Below are 15,037 nucleotides of genomic sequence, written 5' to 3'. Positions count from 1 at the left end.
ACATCCAACAAAAGTAACCAACACCTACACTGCCAACCATCCCAGACCAAACAACCCCAAAAAGAAGAAATTGGCGATACCTGGCAGCAAATAGGGGATGAGGTTGTGCTCCAACAACACAACTAATCAACAACCATGGCTTAGGGGGTCAATGACCTTTGGGCTATTCTTTTGAGCCAAGCCACAACCCCAACCAATTGCCGGAGGAGAGGGAAAAGAGGAGTTGAACCTATGACTGGTGATAATGCTGAGGTGAGCTCCTCTTCTCTGAGCACCAATCAGCCTTTGTAGCCCTCAACTCTTCCTTCAATAGCCTTCATCTTGCTTCTAAAACTCCATTAGATCTTCTTGTTGAATCTCTTTACATAGTATGCTTCTATTGGATCCCTTTGCTTTTTTAGGGTTCCAAGAGAGACTCAAAGAATGGGAAGGAGATGATTAGCGAGATGAGGGCTAATCATGGAAGAGAAATGAGCTCTTCCCACCTATATTAGGTTCAAACCAAATAAGGAAATTACGTAGCCCTCCCTAGGGAAGTCAAAGGTAAAAGAAGAAAAATACACCTTAGGACAACATAATATAAAATAGTTTCTAAATGACCCCTATTACATAAACTCTAACAAAATCTGCCATTGGCATTGCTCACAACCTAGTCCAATATGATCAGACAAAACATGTGAAAATTAATCGTTACTTCATTAAAGAGAAGCTGGATATGGGTCTCAATTGCGTGCCTTATGTTCCTATCATTGAATAACTGGGTGATATATTTACTAAAGGTCTTAGTAGTAAATGTTCCATCCTATTGTTTTCAAGTTGGGCATATGTGATATCTATGCAACAACTTGAAGGAAAGTATTGTAAAATGGGTACAAGGGTAGAATTGTCTCATAGGGGTATTATGGTCCTGTATTCATTCTAGATTGTTCTCCATGTTATAAATAAATATAACATGTGTCCCATTAGACGCAAGTCACCATTCAAATCAACAATCATAAATAAAGAAGGTGAAATAGAGGATTATGTTTCCCACAGGACTAAAATAGGGTGGATGAAGTGGAGGGGTGCATTCGGAGTACTATGTGATTGGCATATTCCTTTAAAGCTTAAAGGAAAATTTTATAGAACTATCATCCGTCCAGCTTCGATGTGTGGGGCGGAATGTTGGATAGTTAAGAAGTGTCATATGAATAAATTAAGTGTAGTAGAGATGAGGATATTGAGATGGATAAGTGGAAAAACAAGGAAGGATAAGAGTAAGGAATGACCATATTAGAGTTGGGTTTGGTGTAGCTCCGATTGATGATAAATGGAGGAGTGACTGGATTCAGATTAAGGGAAAGAGCCAGGGGCAGACGTAAAATAACCATAGGAGACGTTGTGAGGAAAGACGTGCTTAGCTTAGGCCCCATATCTTGTATGGTTTCAAATAGAGTTGATTGGAGAGTAAGGATCCATTTTCTCTCTCTCTCTCTCTCTCTCTCTCTCTCTCTCTACTTGCAGGTACTGGTTACAGATTCTGGGTTTGTCACAAGTTGTATCTAATTTCCTTTATTTTCCTAGTCCCAGTTCTGATTGTTCCAGTTTCAATCTCTGAATTATCTGTTAGTTCAGTCTTTTCTTTTGTCTTGGACTAGTTTATAATGGATTTTGAGTTCTTCTGATTTCTAGTTTCAAGAAGCTGGAATTCTGTTACTTTCCACTTTCTTCTCACTAGCAGATTTAGGATTTTCTAGCCCTAGTATTTGCATATAGGTTATGTTTGCTACCATTATTATAACAAAGACTTAGTTCCACAGTTACTCACTGAATTAGATACTGCATCTGTACTGAGGTTGAATTCTGAAGTATGAAATGCCATATTGTAGTCATATCCATGAGGGGTCAACAATTTTAAAAGATTGGTATAGGTTCCTGATTTGTTCCCAGGAAATTTCATTTTAGGATTCTTGTGTAGTTTTCACCCCTCCCTGGTGGAGTTGGTTTATGGCCAAGCATTGACTGTTTGTAATCCAAAGTGCCATAGTGAGTTGAAGGTGCAAGAGTGAGCAATGCACATATTCTATTAGGTGAATGTGAGAATCCATACCAGCATAGTTGTCAAACCGTCGTGCTTAGGTGACCGCTTTGGCATCCAGGCGCCTTGACAACTAGTGTCGCCTTGGTCTCCTAGGCAGGCATCTTGGTCGCTTTGTTGGTGTTGCCTTGAATCCAGGCCCCCACCAACGCGTTGGTTCACCTGGACGCTGTGACAAGAGGCCACAGACTTCACCAGTTGAACCCACTAGAACCTTATTGCAGTGTGGGAGGAGGTTGCTGGACAGTGGGGTTTTCTTCAGTCTTGTCTTTGTTTTGGGGTTTGGTTGTGGCTGCTGTTGTCTTTGTGCCACTAGCACCTTAGTGCAGTGTGGGAGGAGGTTGCTGGACAGTGGGGTTTTCTTCAGTCTTGTCTTTGTTTTGGGGTTTGGTTGTGGCAGCTGTTGTCTTTGTGCTCTTGTGTCTTTCCTTGTATATCTTTTCCTCTGATGAACATTTTGTTGTTATTGGCAAAGGCAGAAAAGCCTTAAACTGCGAGTAGATCAGCCAAGCCACTGTATATAATAGATATGGTCTCTCCTATCTATTCCATTCAATCATTATTGGTAATTAACACATAAAATTGGTGATTTTGCAGTTGCAGCCATTGGTTCCAGTTCATCAGTTTGATCGGCTGCCTAGTTATTTCATTTTTGCTGGACTTGTTTTTATTCCATTGACGCAGCCATTCCTTCATGAGTATGGAGAAGACTGGTATAACACTTCCCCCCGTCGATTGTGTGAAAGTGCACTGAGGGAACTGCCCAAAATGGCTGGTGAACAACTAGTAATCCTTTCTCAGGTACTTTTTTTTCTCGTTATTTATTTGTTTAGCAACCAATGGTTTCCTGCTTGGCCCACTAAGGGAGGGTTTCCTGTGCTGCCCAAATATGTGTCACAGTGCAGCTCGGATGGAGTGCAAATTCTGTGAATAGGTTGGTCCTAAGGTTTCTTGCTCACATGTCAAATGTCATCCTGAACAGTGTTAGCCACATAGCAAAATAAAGCTTTAAGAATCCAGAACTACTAAGAGGTGTAGACTAGTACATGGACCGCCGAGAGGGTTTATGCCAATTGAAGGAACTACCAAACATAGATGCATGCCAATTCACCAAAGGATATTTCTTGGATGTGGTAATGACTCGTGTTTAATATAACACCAGCCTTTTTTATTTATAATAACGGAGAGAAAGTTCTATAATATTACAAGGACCTAAGGTCATGTTTGGAATCTAACAACTTCCCTAAAACCCATTATTACAACTCTCCCTCAAGCTGGTGCATAAATATCACATATGCCCAACTTGCAGATAATAGGATGAAACATCTTACTACTGAGACCTTTAGTAAATACATCAGCCAGTTGTTCACTACTGGGAACAAAAGGCATAGTGATAAGACCCATTTTCAGCTTTTCTTTGAAGTGCCGATCGATCTCCACATGCTTGGTTCGATCATGCTGGACAGGGTTGTGAGCAATGCTCATGGTAGATTTGCTGTCACAAAAGTGCTTCATGGGAAAGGTAGTAGGGACAGCCAAATCTGTGAGAAGAACATGGAGCCGTAGGAGCTCACAAATGCCATGAGCCATAGCACGGAACTCTACTTCAGCACTTGACCGAGCAACAATGACTTGCTTCTTACTCCACCCTGTAATAAGGTTACCACCAACAAAGGTGTAGTAATCAGTAGTAGACCTACGGTCGTCAGGAGAACCTGCCCAATCAGCATCAGTGTAGGCCTCTACCCCATCATAATGTAGACGAGGATAGGGAGTCTAACCAAGTCTCAACTTCAGGATCTTTTAATCAGAAGAACAACGATAACCAGTCCCACTAATATAACAGAAAATCAGAATAACAAATAACAGTCTAGTAGGTTATCGATCTCAAGAGGCAATACTAACAGAGATCAAACCAACAGTAAACCTCTAGGACTAAACCAGGAACTGATAAGACTTCAATTAGGTTCAGATCAACAGAATAATCTGAAACACAGGTTTAAAAACCAACAGAAATTGAAATAAACCCATCGATGTCAATTCTGGACACTATAGGCACTAGAAGACAAAAATATAGTGATTTCGAATAACTCACTAATGGCTGGACAGAATCATCCCAAATCAAGGTCGATCCACACTGAGGTAAAGGGGAACACTCGACCAGAATTATGACCCAAGGCAAGGACCAGAACTGCTTCAGGGAGCAGAGGCCGATTGATACTTTGACTGAGATTTCTGGGCAGAATTTTAAATATAAAATACCTGGTTTGTGACAGCAGTAGTAGCTTGAAAATAGACTTGAAAGAAAAGAAAAAAACACTTGTAGAACCACCTGGGCTTCCCACTGCAAGGCGTCAACCAGATCAAACACCAGCCCCATTATTCTTGATCAAACACAAGAAGCATCTCAGCGGAGACATTGCAGCAGCAACAGCAGAGTTTTTTTGTTCTTAAAATCGTGGGGCTTAATGGGAACCCTCTCCTTTATTTATAATAATAATTGAGGGTTTACAAATAATAGAGACTCACTTTAGTTTCCAAAGCTGAAATAGGAAACTAAATAAAAGCAAGTCCTCTAATTACTAAAATTAAAAATAAAAACTAGGAAAATACAAAGATTGAAATTAGAAACTAACTTTTGACTGAATTTAGAAACTAACTAATGACTGAAATTAGAAACTAATTAACCCCGTCAAAGCCCAATTAAAAAGGAAACTAACTAGTACTCCCGTACTCAGTCTTAGAGCCCTTCTTTTAGACCCATAAAAGTGGCCCAATACACTCCAAACCACATGGACTGAAGGCCCAACACATATACAACCCAACACTAGGCTTTTTCCTAATAAAACAAGTCTATCTTGGTTATTAATTTGCATCACCCCAAGGTGATCATGAGGAGAAAAAAGGATACCACGTCCTAGGGCAGATTTCAAGTAATGGAAAATGCGCAGCATAACTTCTATATGTGTCGAGTAGGGATCATGCATGTACTGACTAACCAGGCTAACGGCAAATGCTATGTCAGGGGCATTTATGAGAAAAATAGATCAAGCGCCCCACTAATGTTTGATATCTCCCTTGTCCACAAAATCACCTTTCTTGCTACTTAGGTGACCATTAGCTTTAATAGGAGTATCTGCCGGCTTGCACCTCAACATTCCTATCTCAGAAAAAAGGTCAAGTACATACTTCCGCCGAGACAAGTAGATCCCACAAGAAGACCTAGCAACTTTAATGATAAGTAATGAAGCTATCCTGGATCTTTGGTCTTAAATTCCGCAACCAAGTATCTCTTGAAATGAGAAGACACACTAGATCTTAGAGCCTGCATTTCCTCAACCATAGTTGCCTGCCTTTGTGAGTCTGCACTCGCTTCCTGCCAGGTATGGGGAATGGACACAGAGGATAGAGAAGACATGAAAATATAGTAAGATGGAGAAAGTGAGTCATAAGAAATAGTTTTAGAAATAGGATGTAAAGTACATGACCTAGTGCCTTTATGAACAGCAATAGGCAACTCAGGAGGCAGATCAACACACCAATTAAAACATCAGCAGAGGGAGAACAAGAATTACTTGGGTTCAATGGAACAAGATAAGGCTCGAGAGGAGACAACTTGCATGGTAGAGTAGGTGCTAGATGTGTAGTTGTCTACGACTATAAGCATACATCTCTGGTTGAGGCGGAGCTGAAGTTGGGGAAGTAGGGGTTTCAGTCTCCCCCTGAAACAGAACACCGACAAGAATAACAAGAGGCAGCACATCTTCCATAATGGACGGAGACTCCCCGAAAGAGGTAGAGGTGTCACAGTGTAGTAAAATGTAGATTCATGAAAGACTGTAGAAACGCAACCCTAAAACGATGCAGAAGATAATGGAAAAACAAAAAACAAACAATGCACACGGATTTTACGAGGTTCGGCAAGGTTGCCTACGTCCCCGGTGAGATGAGATCCTGCTTCACTATCAATGGAGAATAGGGTTACAGCGCTCGTCCTCACACCTCTCAGTATTGCTTGCATTACAGAGAAAGAAACCCTCGCTACAAATATATAGCGGGACCGCCGTCCTGCCTATCTAGGTGCTGCACCAGTACTCCCTGGATTAAACTGCGACGGAATACAAGACATCATACACCAACAAAGACAACATCTATAATCATAAACCAACGCCAAGTGGGAGGATGAAAACACAGATAGCCTTTCTGAGTAGAAGCATACCCTTGAAAAATGCACCGAAGACTTCGAGGATCAACCTTCCCGTGAGGATGATGATCTCAAGCATAGCAGACACTCCCAAATACCTTGGGAGGAGCAGGAAAAGCAGTGGAACCCTGAAAAAGATCTAGAGGGGGGCAAAAGAAGAGAACCCCAAAAGGTATTCGGTTGATCAGAAAGGCTGCAGTGAGAACCGCATCATTCAGTACTAGGGAAGAACATGCATCTTAAACATAAGAGAGCGTGCTACCTCACAAAGATGACGATTCTTCCACTCAGCAACCCCATTCTGAGCCGGAGTATCGACATAGCTGATCTGATGGATCATCCCATGAGTGGAAAGGTAAGCTTAAAAGGACCCTTCGAAGTATTCACAGCCATTGTCGCTTCGAAGGATCTTAATGGTAGCACCGAACTGAGTTTGGAACATTTAGTGAAATTGCTGAAAGCAATGGAAGGCTCACCCTTGGTTCACATTATATAAACCCAAATGGTCCGAGAATGATAATCAATAAAAGAGACAAACCACCGATAACCATTGACAGACACATAATGGGATGGACCCCAAATATCAAAATGTATTAATGAAAAAGAAGTGACTTTTATTTCCAGAAACAGGATAAGTGATTTAAGTTTTTTTTGTCTAATACACATGCCTTATAAAAAAACTGACTTGAATTATAATTCTTAAAAAGAAGGAAAGAACCTAGCTAAAGTTCCCAAAAGAGGATGTCCCAACCGACGATGCCACTATAGTAACTCAAAGATAGGAGGTGACAAATGATGTCTGAAGAGCCTGACTAGAGACCAATGACAAGTCATCATCAAGCAGATATAGACCAGCACGCACCCTACCAGAGCCAATCATTGCCCTTGTCCACGGATCCTGTAAAACACAATGAGACAGGAAAAATGTGAATTTACAATTAAGACTGGAAGTAAGACTACTAATGGACAATAGGTTAGTAGGAAAAGATAGAACTTGCAATACAGTAGAAAGGGATAAAGGAGCACAACTAACGGAGATTCCCAAAATAGTGGAATAAGTCTCATTAGCCAACTTGACCTTACCATTACCAGGACAGGTAGTGTACTGTGAGGCAAAAGACAAGCAACTTGTCATATGATCAGAATCTCTAGAGTCTATAATCCAAGAGGTAGTAATTACCTGACCCAGAAGGGCTGGAATAAGCAGAGCTCGCAGTGGCAGTTGTGAGAGTTTGGAAGTGTCAAAAGGTGCCGGATGGTAGTAAGCTCATCATATTATAGCGAGATTGCTGAGGATGCTGAGAGCAAAGTCAAAGTCTGGAACCTCAGGCACCGTTTGACAACGTTTCTGCCGTTTCTGGACACAGAAACAGCAGAAACATAAATTCACGTTTCTGGGAACAGAAACGGATTTTTGAGTGTTTGATAAACCTTTTTCTGGAAACGTTTTTTGCACACATTGCTGTTTGATAACAGCCGTTTTTGGAAACGTTTCTTACAGAAAAAATTGTTTAAAACAATATATAACATCATATTTATTTAATTTAAAAGGAAATCATAACCATTTGCAACTCCTAAGACATTGGAGGAAGTCCTTAGCTATAACATATCTACCCCCCTCCCCACCTCCACCTCCACCTCCACCTCCACCTCCACCTATTAATGCAAATCCAATAGCAACAATACCAGCAATAATAATGATGATGTATCAATTTTTAGATAACCAAGATTAGTTACCAGAAACAGTGAAATTATGCCCACAAATGATGATGTTCAACCAAATGCTGCCGAGACCAGTACAATTACAGGTGAGAGGCAACCACAAACTGACCCTATAGAAAAAGGCAATTCAGGAAAAAGTAGAAAAAAAAATTAATATAGCAAAACAAAAAGCAAGGGCTTGCAACTGCAGATACTAGTGGGCACCAATAGTTGAGCTGAGCATCCTCAAAAGTACAAAGGGGCTTACTGAGGATGAGAAAAGATCACAAGGGAGGAGCAGCACATCAAACAAAGACATCACAAATATAGAAACTAATATAAGCATCAATTAATGAAGAATCCCTGAAGTCTGAAGGTAGTCATAAGTAGCAAGGGGTGGCTGCAGCCTGCATCAAAGAGCTAACATGATTTTGCAACTCTAGCATAATATACAGGTTTCCATCCATTGAAAGGAAATTATCATCAATGATGAACGAACAGCCTGTGCAGGAGAATAGGAGTCAAAATTATCTGGTTGACTGACTTTTTGTAATTCTTTCTGTGGTTAGTTGACTCAGTTCCCCTTACAAGCCCATCTTCCTCTTAATAACAAATTGAGATAATGGGTAACAACTACTAAAGAAAATAGGTAGAGTTGAGATTATGGGTAACAACTTGAGATTATGGGTAACGACTACTTAAAAAAATAGCAACTAATACACCAGTGCAGCCTAATAGAAAACAATACTAATTACAACCACAACGGAGGAGCATTACAGATTAAAACTCAAAACGGTCACCAATATCACCTCTTCTACGTCAATGCACTTCAAATAGCCAAAGATCGGCTGAAAATTCCACAAAAATTACAGGAAATCAGAGCAAGGCCACTTCAAAACGAGCCATCACATACAAAAGCATTTATACTGGTAAATTGTGCTCAAAATGAATACAAATATGGGGTGAGCTAAAACAAGCCATGAATACAAATATAAACATGAAGTAAATTTAGTGATCTATACAATTTCTACTGAAATAAAAGCATATATACTGGTAAATTGTGCTCAAACGAGGATCACATTGATGTATAACATATTATTGATGCTTAAAAACAAAATTCTTTTTAGTTTTGAAAATTGTTCTATAGAATGATAATTCATCAAAAACCTCTTGTGAAGCAGTAGAAGTGTTCCACAGGACTACATCACTCTTTAAGCTAATTCTTCACAGGTTGTGCTGCTTCATGTTCATCAAACATGCCATAAATATCTCAGATATGAACCCCATTTCAAAAATCTGGCCATACATATTAAGATAAATGTGGTCGACCCAACCCTAGGAATCATGGTTGTTCTCCTTGTTAAGTTTCAGTAAAACACAATGTCACCCTCAACTGTTAACTGATTGAGGCCTTTTAACAAACAGAATGTAGACTAGATTTTGTTTGGTTCAATTCATGTTTTGTGAGGAACTGAGGATGATGGATGTGGACTGATAAAGCTGTCCATCGAAGAGATTCTTGCTCCTACGAGAAGAAGAAGAGGAAGAAGTAATAGCTACTTAAGAAGAAGAAAAGCAACATGCAAGTTAAGCCACAAGGCATCCCAACAAAACATAACCCAAATCAGACGATCATCAACAAAATACACATTCAAAATTAACCAAAGATCACAGTTCCAGACGCTAACAGAAAGAGAAAAACAAAGAAAAAGCTTAAACAAGTTAACAGAACAAAGAAAACCCCCTTTCTGGGCATAATCAGAGCAGCATTACAGAATAAAACTCAAAACTGACAAATTCCACCTCTTCTACATCAATACACTTCAAATAGCAAAAGATCGACTCAATAAGGAGCCAAAAAATGGCATCCATAATCAAGAAAATTTTGAGAATTAATTCTTAAAAATACTACCGAAAAATAACCAAAATCGTACTTGTAGAAGCGAGGAACCAAAACCCTAGTAAAACCTCTCCAATTCTGCCGTTTCTCCTTGTCTTCTCTCCCTCTCTCGAGTTGCAAAGGGAAATGGAGTCGTTTGAGGTTGAGAAGAGAAGCGTGTGTTCACAGATCCCTGCTTCTTCCTTTGCCTGTCGCCAAAGAGTAGGGTCTTCAGTGGTCGGTACGAAAGTGCAGCCGGTAGCAGAGCTTTTGAGGGTTTTTAAGGGTTCACTTTCACGAGATGTAGTAGGCTGTGGTTGCTAGCAACCAGGTTCACCGGAGCTATTGTTGCAGATAGAGCAGAGCCATGGAGTCGTTTGAGCAAGAGAGAGACGGAAGGCTCACGGGAGTGGAAGCTTTTCTTTTGTGTGAGATAGAGAGGCAGAAGGCTCACGGGATAGCAGGCAACTTTATCGGGAACAAGTCACATAATTACAGCCTTTAGTAGTTTCTAGAAATGACGATGTCCGTTTCTAGGAATAGAAATCAACATAAATTTTAATTTCTATTTATGAAAACAGGAGAAACGGAATGAGTTTGTCAAATGGTATTTAGCCCGTTTCTGGGAACAAGAAAACACAGAAACGAAACGTTGTCAAACAGTGCCTCAGTATGGTTGGTCTAACCAGGAGTACTAGTACGACCCTTCCCTTGCCTTTTGCCAGATGTATCAGCAAGAGGGACATTAAGCTTCTAGCAGTGCTCCTTGGTGTAATACTCCTTCCCACAGTAATCGCACTTCACTGGAACTCTGGTAGAGGAGCCACTAGACTATGAGGCTACATTGAAGGACTGAGTGTTAGAAGCTAGTGTCAAGGTTTAAGATCTCGCTCTCATCTCCATTTCTCTGATCCAAAAAAGAGAGATCTGACAAGATCTCACCGAGATCATGTATTTTTTCGCGACCGACTTGGTGGTTGGTCTTAGTGGCCATATGGTATTTAACCTATTTTAGGATTTCTAAACACAATGGAAACATAAGTTTTTTAAAAATCAAACTTAAGATGGAACTTTGGCTTCGTACCCTATGTAAGTAATCTCCGATTCTTTGGACCCTAGGGTAATATGCTCTATTTCCACAATCCACATTCCACAATCAACACATGACACACCATAATCATAAGAATTTAAAAGACATTATAGATAATTAATTAATTGATTAACAATTAACATTCATGACTGATGAGTCACATTAACATACATTAAAAATTTGAAATGACATAAGATAAGCTACATAACAACATAAGGTCACTATGCATCATTTATTTAAACAGAAAAAAAAAATTAAAAACAAAAAAAATTATCTCCATGAATCCATAGATCAGTGATATGCATCACATAAAAAAAAAAAAAAAAATGTAAACCAACAAGTATTGATGATGTTTCCATGAGAAATGTGTTTGAGAAGATTTTTTTTTTAATCTAAAATGGTTCTTGAGAAGAAAAGTAACTCCAAATGTGGATGAAGAGGTAATATTCTTTGCTCTTTAAGCTTCAATAAGTTTAGGAATGGAAATCCTCGTGCAAAAGCACCAAAATTCTTGCTCTTTCGTGTTTTTTGTTTAGAAAAGGAGAGACAGGCGAGATAGATCCTACTGATATCTTGTCATTTTTACACCTTGCTTGTGATCTCGTCTTGCTAAATTAAAAAAACGAGATCTCAGCAAGATCTCACCGAGATCTTGAACCATGGCTAGTCTAGATCTCAGTGGGAGTGGCAATAGGCTGTGGGAGCATAGTGGTATGATGGATGTCCTCAAGTTGGATCACAACATAGGCCTAATCCAAGGTAGGAAAAGGAATACAACTTGGAACCTAAAACCGCAGCTGATCAAACTCCACATTCAGTCCTGCTAGGAAGTCATAGACCTAGTGGATTTTCCTCTCATTTTTGAAAATCGGTAATATCAGCAGGAGTGGAAGGAGCATACTCCTCATAGAAGTCCAGCTCAGGCCACAGTGTGCACAACTCATAGTAGTATTGTGACAGTGTAAGCCTTCTCTACCTCAAGTCAAGAACCTTCTAGTGCAGTTCGAAGGCCTAAGCATCATTCCCCGCATGGGAATAAATCTCCTAGATAGACTTCCAGATCTTCGCAGAAGAGTAAAAAATGAGATAACCATGTGAGTTGTGGCTGCATAGAGTTGACAAGGAAGGCCATAACAAGAGAATTGGCACACTCACACTTGTCAATCTCAGGACTTATGGTTAGAGGCTTCGAGGTTCCAGTGAGGTACCCATAATAGCCACAAGACTTGATGGAGATACAAATCGAGCATGGGCACAGAAGGTAGTTTGTGCTATCAAGCTTGATAACACAAGGAGGAAAGTGAAAAAATCCGACGTGTCTCCACTAGTGGAAGCAGAAGAGCTGACATGGTTGCAACTCAAGGGAGTTGTGCTAAGGAAGAGGCATTAGTAAGAAGTAGAAGAAGCACAAAAAAAACACCAAAAAACAAAAAATTGATAAAGGGTGAAATCCCTAACAAATCGATTTTGGGTATAGCTCTGGAATGGAGTCCTGAGATGGTAAAGTTGCTAATACATACCACTACAAGGATCAATAGCACCAAATACAACCAACATCAAAACGATCAGTGCATCCAACAAGGAAAAAAGCACTCTGACATTAAAAAAAGTTGATTCAGGGGAAAAAAAACTCGAAAAATCAATGAAGGTGAAGAGCTAGGTTTCTCAAATCATTGGAGAAGAGAGCCTGATAGCCTAGGAAAGAAGACGAGAGAAGCTAGTGGCTCTCTTGGTGGTTTAAGCGACTAACATCGAGAGAGGAGGAAGGAGGGAGGCGCTGGGAGAGAGAAAATCAAGAAAGGGAGAAAGAGATGGAGAGGAGAGGAAACCCTTAGGGTTTTGGATCCAAAGGCTCTGATACCATGTTGGATGGGGTAATGATGTATTCTAATATGACATTAGCCCTCTTTATTTATAATAACCGAGAGAAAGTTTTAGAATATTGCATGGACCATTAAACCCTTAAAGGACCTAAGGACTTGTTTGGATTCTAACAACTTCCCTAAAACCCCATTATTACAACAATATTTGATTAAATTATGCTCTGAAATTTGGCAAATTACGAATTCCAGGCAATGTCGTCTATATGCAATAGTTGTAGTTGCCATATCACCCTTCCATGTGGCACAATAAGGTGGGCATCGGGTAAAGTGTGCCCCATTGGGTTGTGCAAAGTCCTATTTGCCTTATTTATGTATTTGTTTGTAAAAAAATTTTACCATCTTGTTTTCTTGGATTATGCTTAGGTAAAGATTTGTTACTAGCTCAAACCAAGTAAAATAAATAAATAAAGATAAAAGACTTGTTTCAAGACATTGAAATTACTAATACAGCATTACCAAAAAAAAAATTACTAATTCAGATTTATTGTTTTTGGCTATTGATTGTTCATCTTATGATTTATAAGCAGCTGCTGATGGATGACATCAACGCGGGTTATGAACGTCTTGCAGAACTGCAGGTGTTACTGTATTTCGGCCTATTCTCAATGGTCAAAATAGTACTCGTAGATGATTAACTAATGAACATAATGGAATATTGAGGAAACAAGCATAGATGTAGGGAGATTTGGTCTATGACCTCCTTGTTCAAATGTCAACCAGCCAAGATTATAGTGCCATCCAGAACTGTCAGCCGACCATCTGCATTTTGGGTGGTACAATTATCATAAAAAGTTGATATTTTATGAAGGTTTAGTGGCTAACCAAACTAAAATTTCAGTTAAGGGATGGAGATATTCGTATGGATACAACAAATCTGAACATTTTTGGTGGCCAGGTGAAGAAAGTTAATGATGTGGAAGTTAAGAATCTAAAACATCTACGGCAACTTGTGGATGGCTGTGGTGAAGGTAGCTTGAGGTTTGATTTGGATGATGAGAGAGTAATTGTTTTGAACTACCAGTTGGCAAAAGTTGCCACTTCTCGGATACTAAAGCGACACAGAATACCTTCTGCCATGTCAAATGATCTGATTGACAAACATGAAGTAGAGGTGGGAACTGATTTGGCTAGTCCCAGCTGAGGCTTTCTCCTTTTCACCGTTCCTATATTTTTGCCGAAATTCCTCTCTAATCAGTTTTGATATGTATTGATGCTGCATAAACATTAGTCAATTCTTTCATTGTCATCGGTTTTATTTAATGTCAATGGATTCTGGTGGAAGTTCTTGGGAACACTTTTTTTTTCCGGCATGCATGCTCATGGTGGGTAAAGCACTTCAAATCTGCTGTTCCTATCCCATGCCAGATGCAATGTGGCTGGTCAGTTATGCCCAAATTGGTGGATTTATCCACATTATCATGTAATCATAGGTACATCCAAGGACGAAAACGATCTGTTTGTGTCATTGTAACATAGTTGGATTTTTTTTTTTTATAAGAAAAACTAGCATAAATTATCAAAAATATTTACATCATCTTGATATTGGCCATACCCCTTCTTACTATTGGCAGATTTGCAAGCTAAGTCAAAAATAATGTACATGGCTGGGTGGCTTCCCGCTTCTTTGTGATGGAATGTTATAGATCTTGATAATTCTTTGAACTTGTGGAAGGTTGCAAAATGCAGAAGAGGCCATGCTTCTTAGTAGGTTGTGGAATAAGATGAAGTAATTCCCTGTCTGAGATCCAAGCTTCATGTATATTCCATTCTTTAGTAGTTTCTATCATCAATCCTTCCAAAATACCGTCCACTTCCATTGCTTTTCTCTAAGTAGTAGTAGTATTCGAGTCAAAGATCCTAAACTGATCCTGTGAGAAAATTCCATATGCCCATCCTGAAGCTGGGTTCAAAAGATTAGTTGCACTAGCACAAATCAAAATTGGGTATGTTTAGAAAGGGGGGGGGGGGGAAATCCTTTTTTCAAGCTGGCTAAACCATCTGTATTGAGTAAGACATTATCATTTAGACTTGCAAGGTAAAGATTAATATCAGAAATCCATTTATGAATATTCCTTGAAATGAAATGAGGGTTAGGATTAGCAGTGGGTGCAATTACATCATTTATATGTTTCCAAATAAAATAGATAGTGATGATAAAGTCATTAAAAAACCAAGCAAAGTCAGATCTAGATAATAATTTATT

The 15,037-nt window shown here is 39.5% G+C and overlaps 1 protein-coding gene across 6 annotated transcripts in view; it reads left to right on the top strand.

Moving 5' to 3' along the window:
- LOC122078806 (protease Do-like 10, mitochondrial) overlaps positions 1 to 14,368 on the top strand; it is a 123,363-nt gene extending 108,995 nt beyond the window's left edge. For 3 of the 6 annotated variants that reach the window (XM_042644947.1, XM_042644945.1, XM_042644943.1), the window contains 3 exons: positions 2,675 to 2,878; positions 13,362 to 13,412; positions 13,730 to 14,368. In XM_042644947.1, coding sequence (XP_042500881.1) covers positions 2,675 to 2,878; positions 13,362 to 13,412; positions 13,730 to 13,975 — 501 coding nt within the window. In that variant the 3' untranslated portion in view covers positions 13,976 to 14,368. The remainder of the gene's footprint in view (positions 1 to 2,674; positions 2,879 to 13,361; positions 13,413 to 13,729) is intronic. The other 3 variants (XM_042644946.1, XM_042644944.1, XM_042644948.1) reach the window with 3 other exon arrangements.
- Positions 14,369 to 15,037: the final 669 nt, after the last annotated feature.

Source organism: Macadamia integrifolia, chromosome 5 (genome assembly GCF_013358625.1).
Source record: "Macadamia integrifolia cultivar HAES 741 chromosome 5, SCU_Mint_v3, whole genome shotgun sequence".
Taxonomy (NCBI): domain Eukaryota; kingdom Viridiplantae; phylum Streptophyta; class Magnoliopsida; order Proteales; family Proteaceae; genus Macadamia; species Macadamia integrifolia.
Note: the sequence above shows the minus strand (reverse complement) of the source record. Positions and strands in the feature narration are given on the sequence as shown.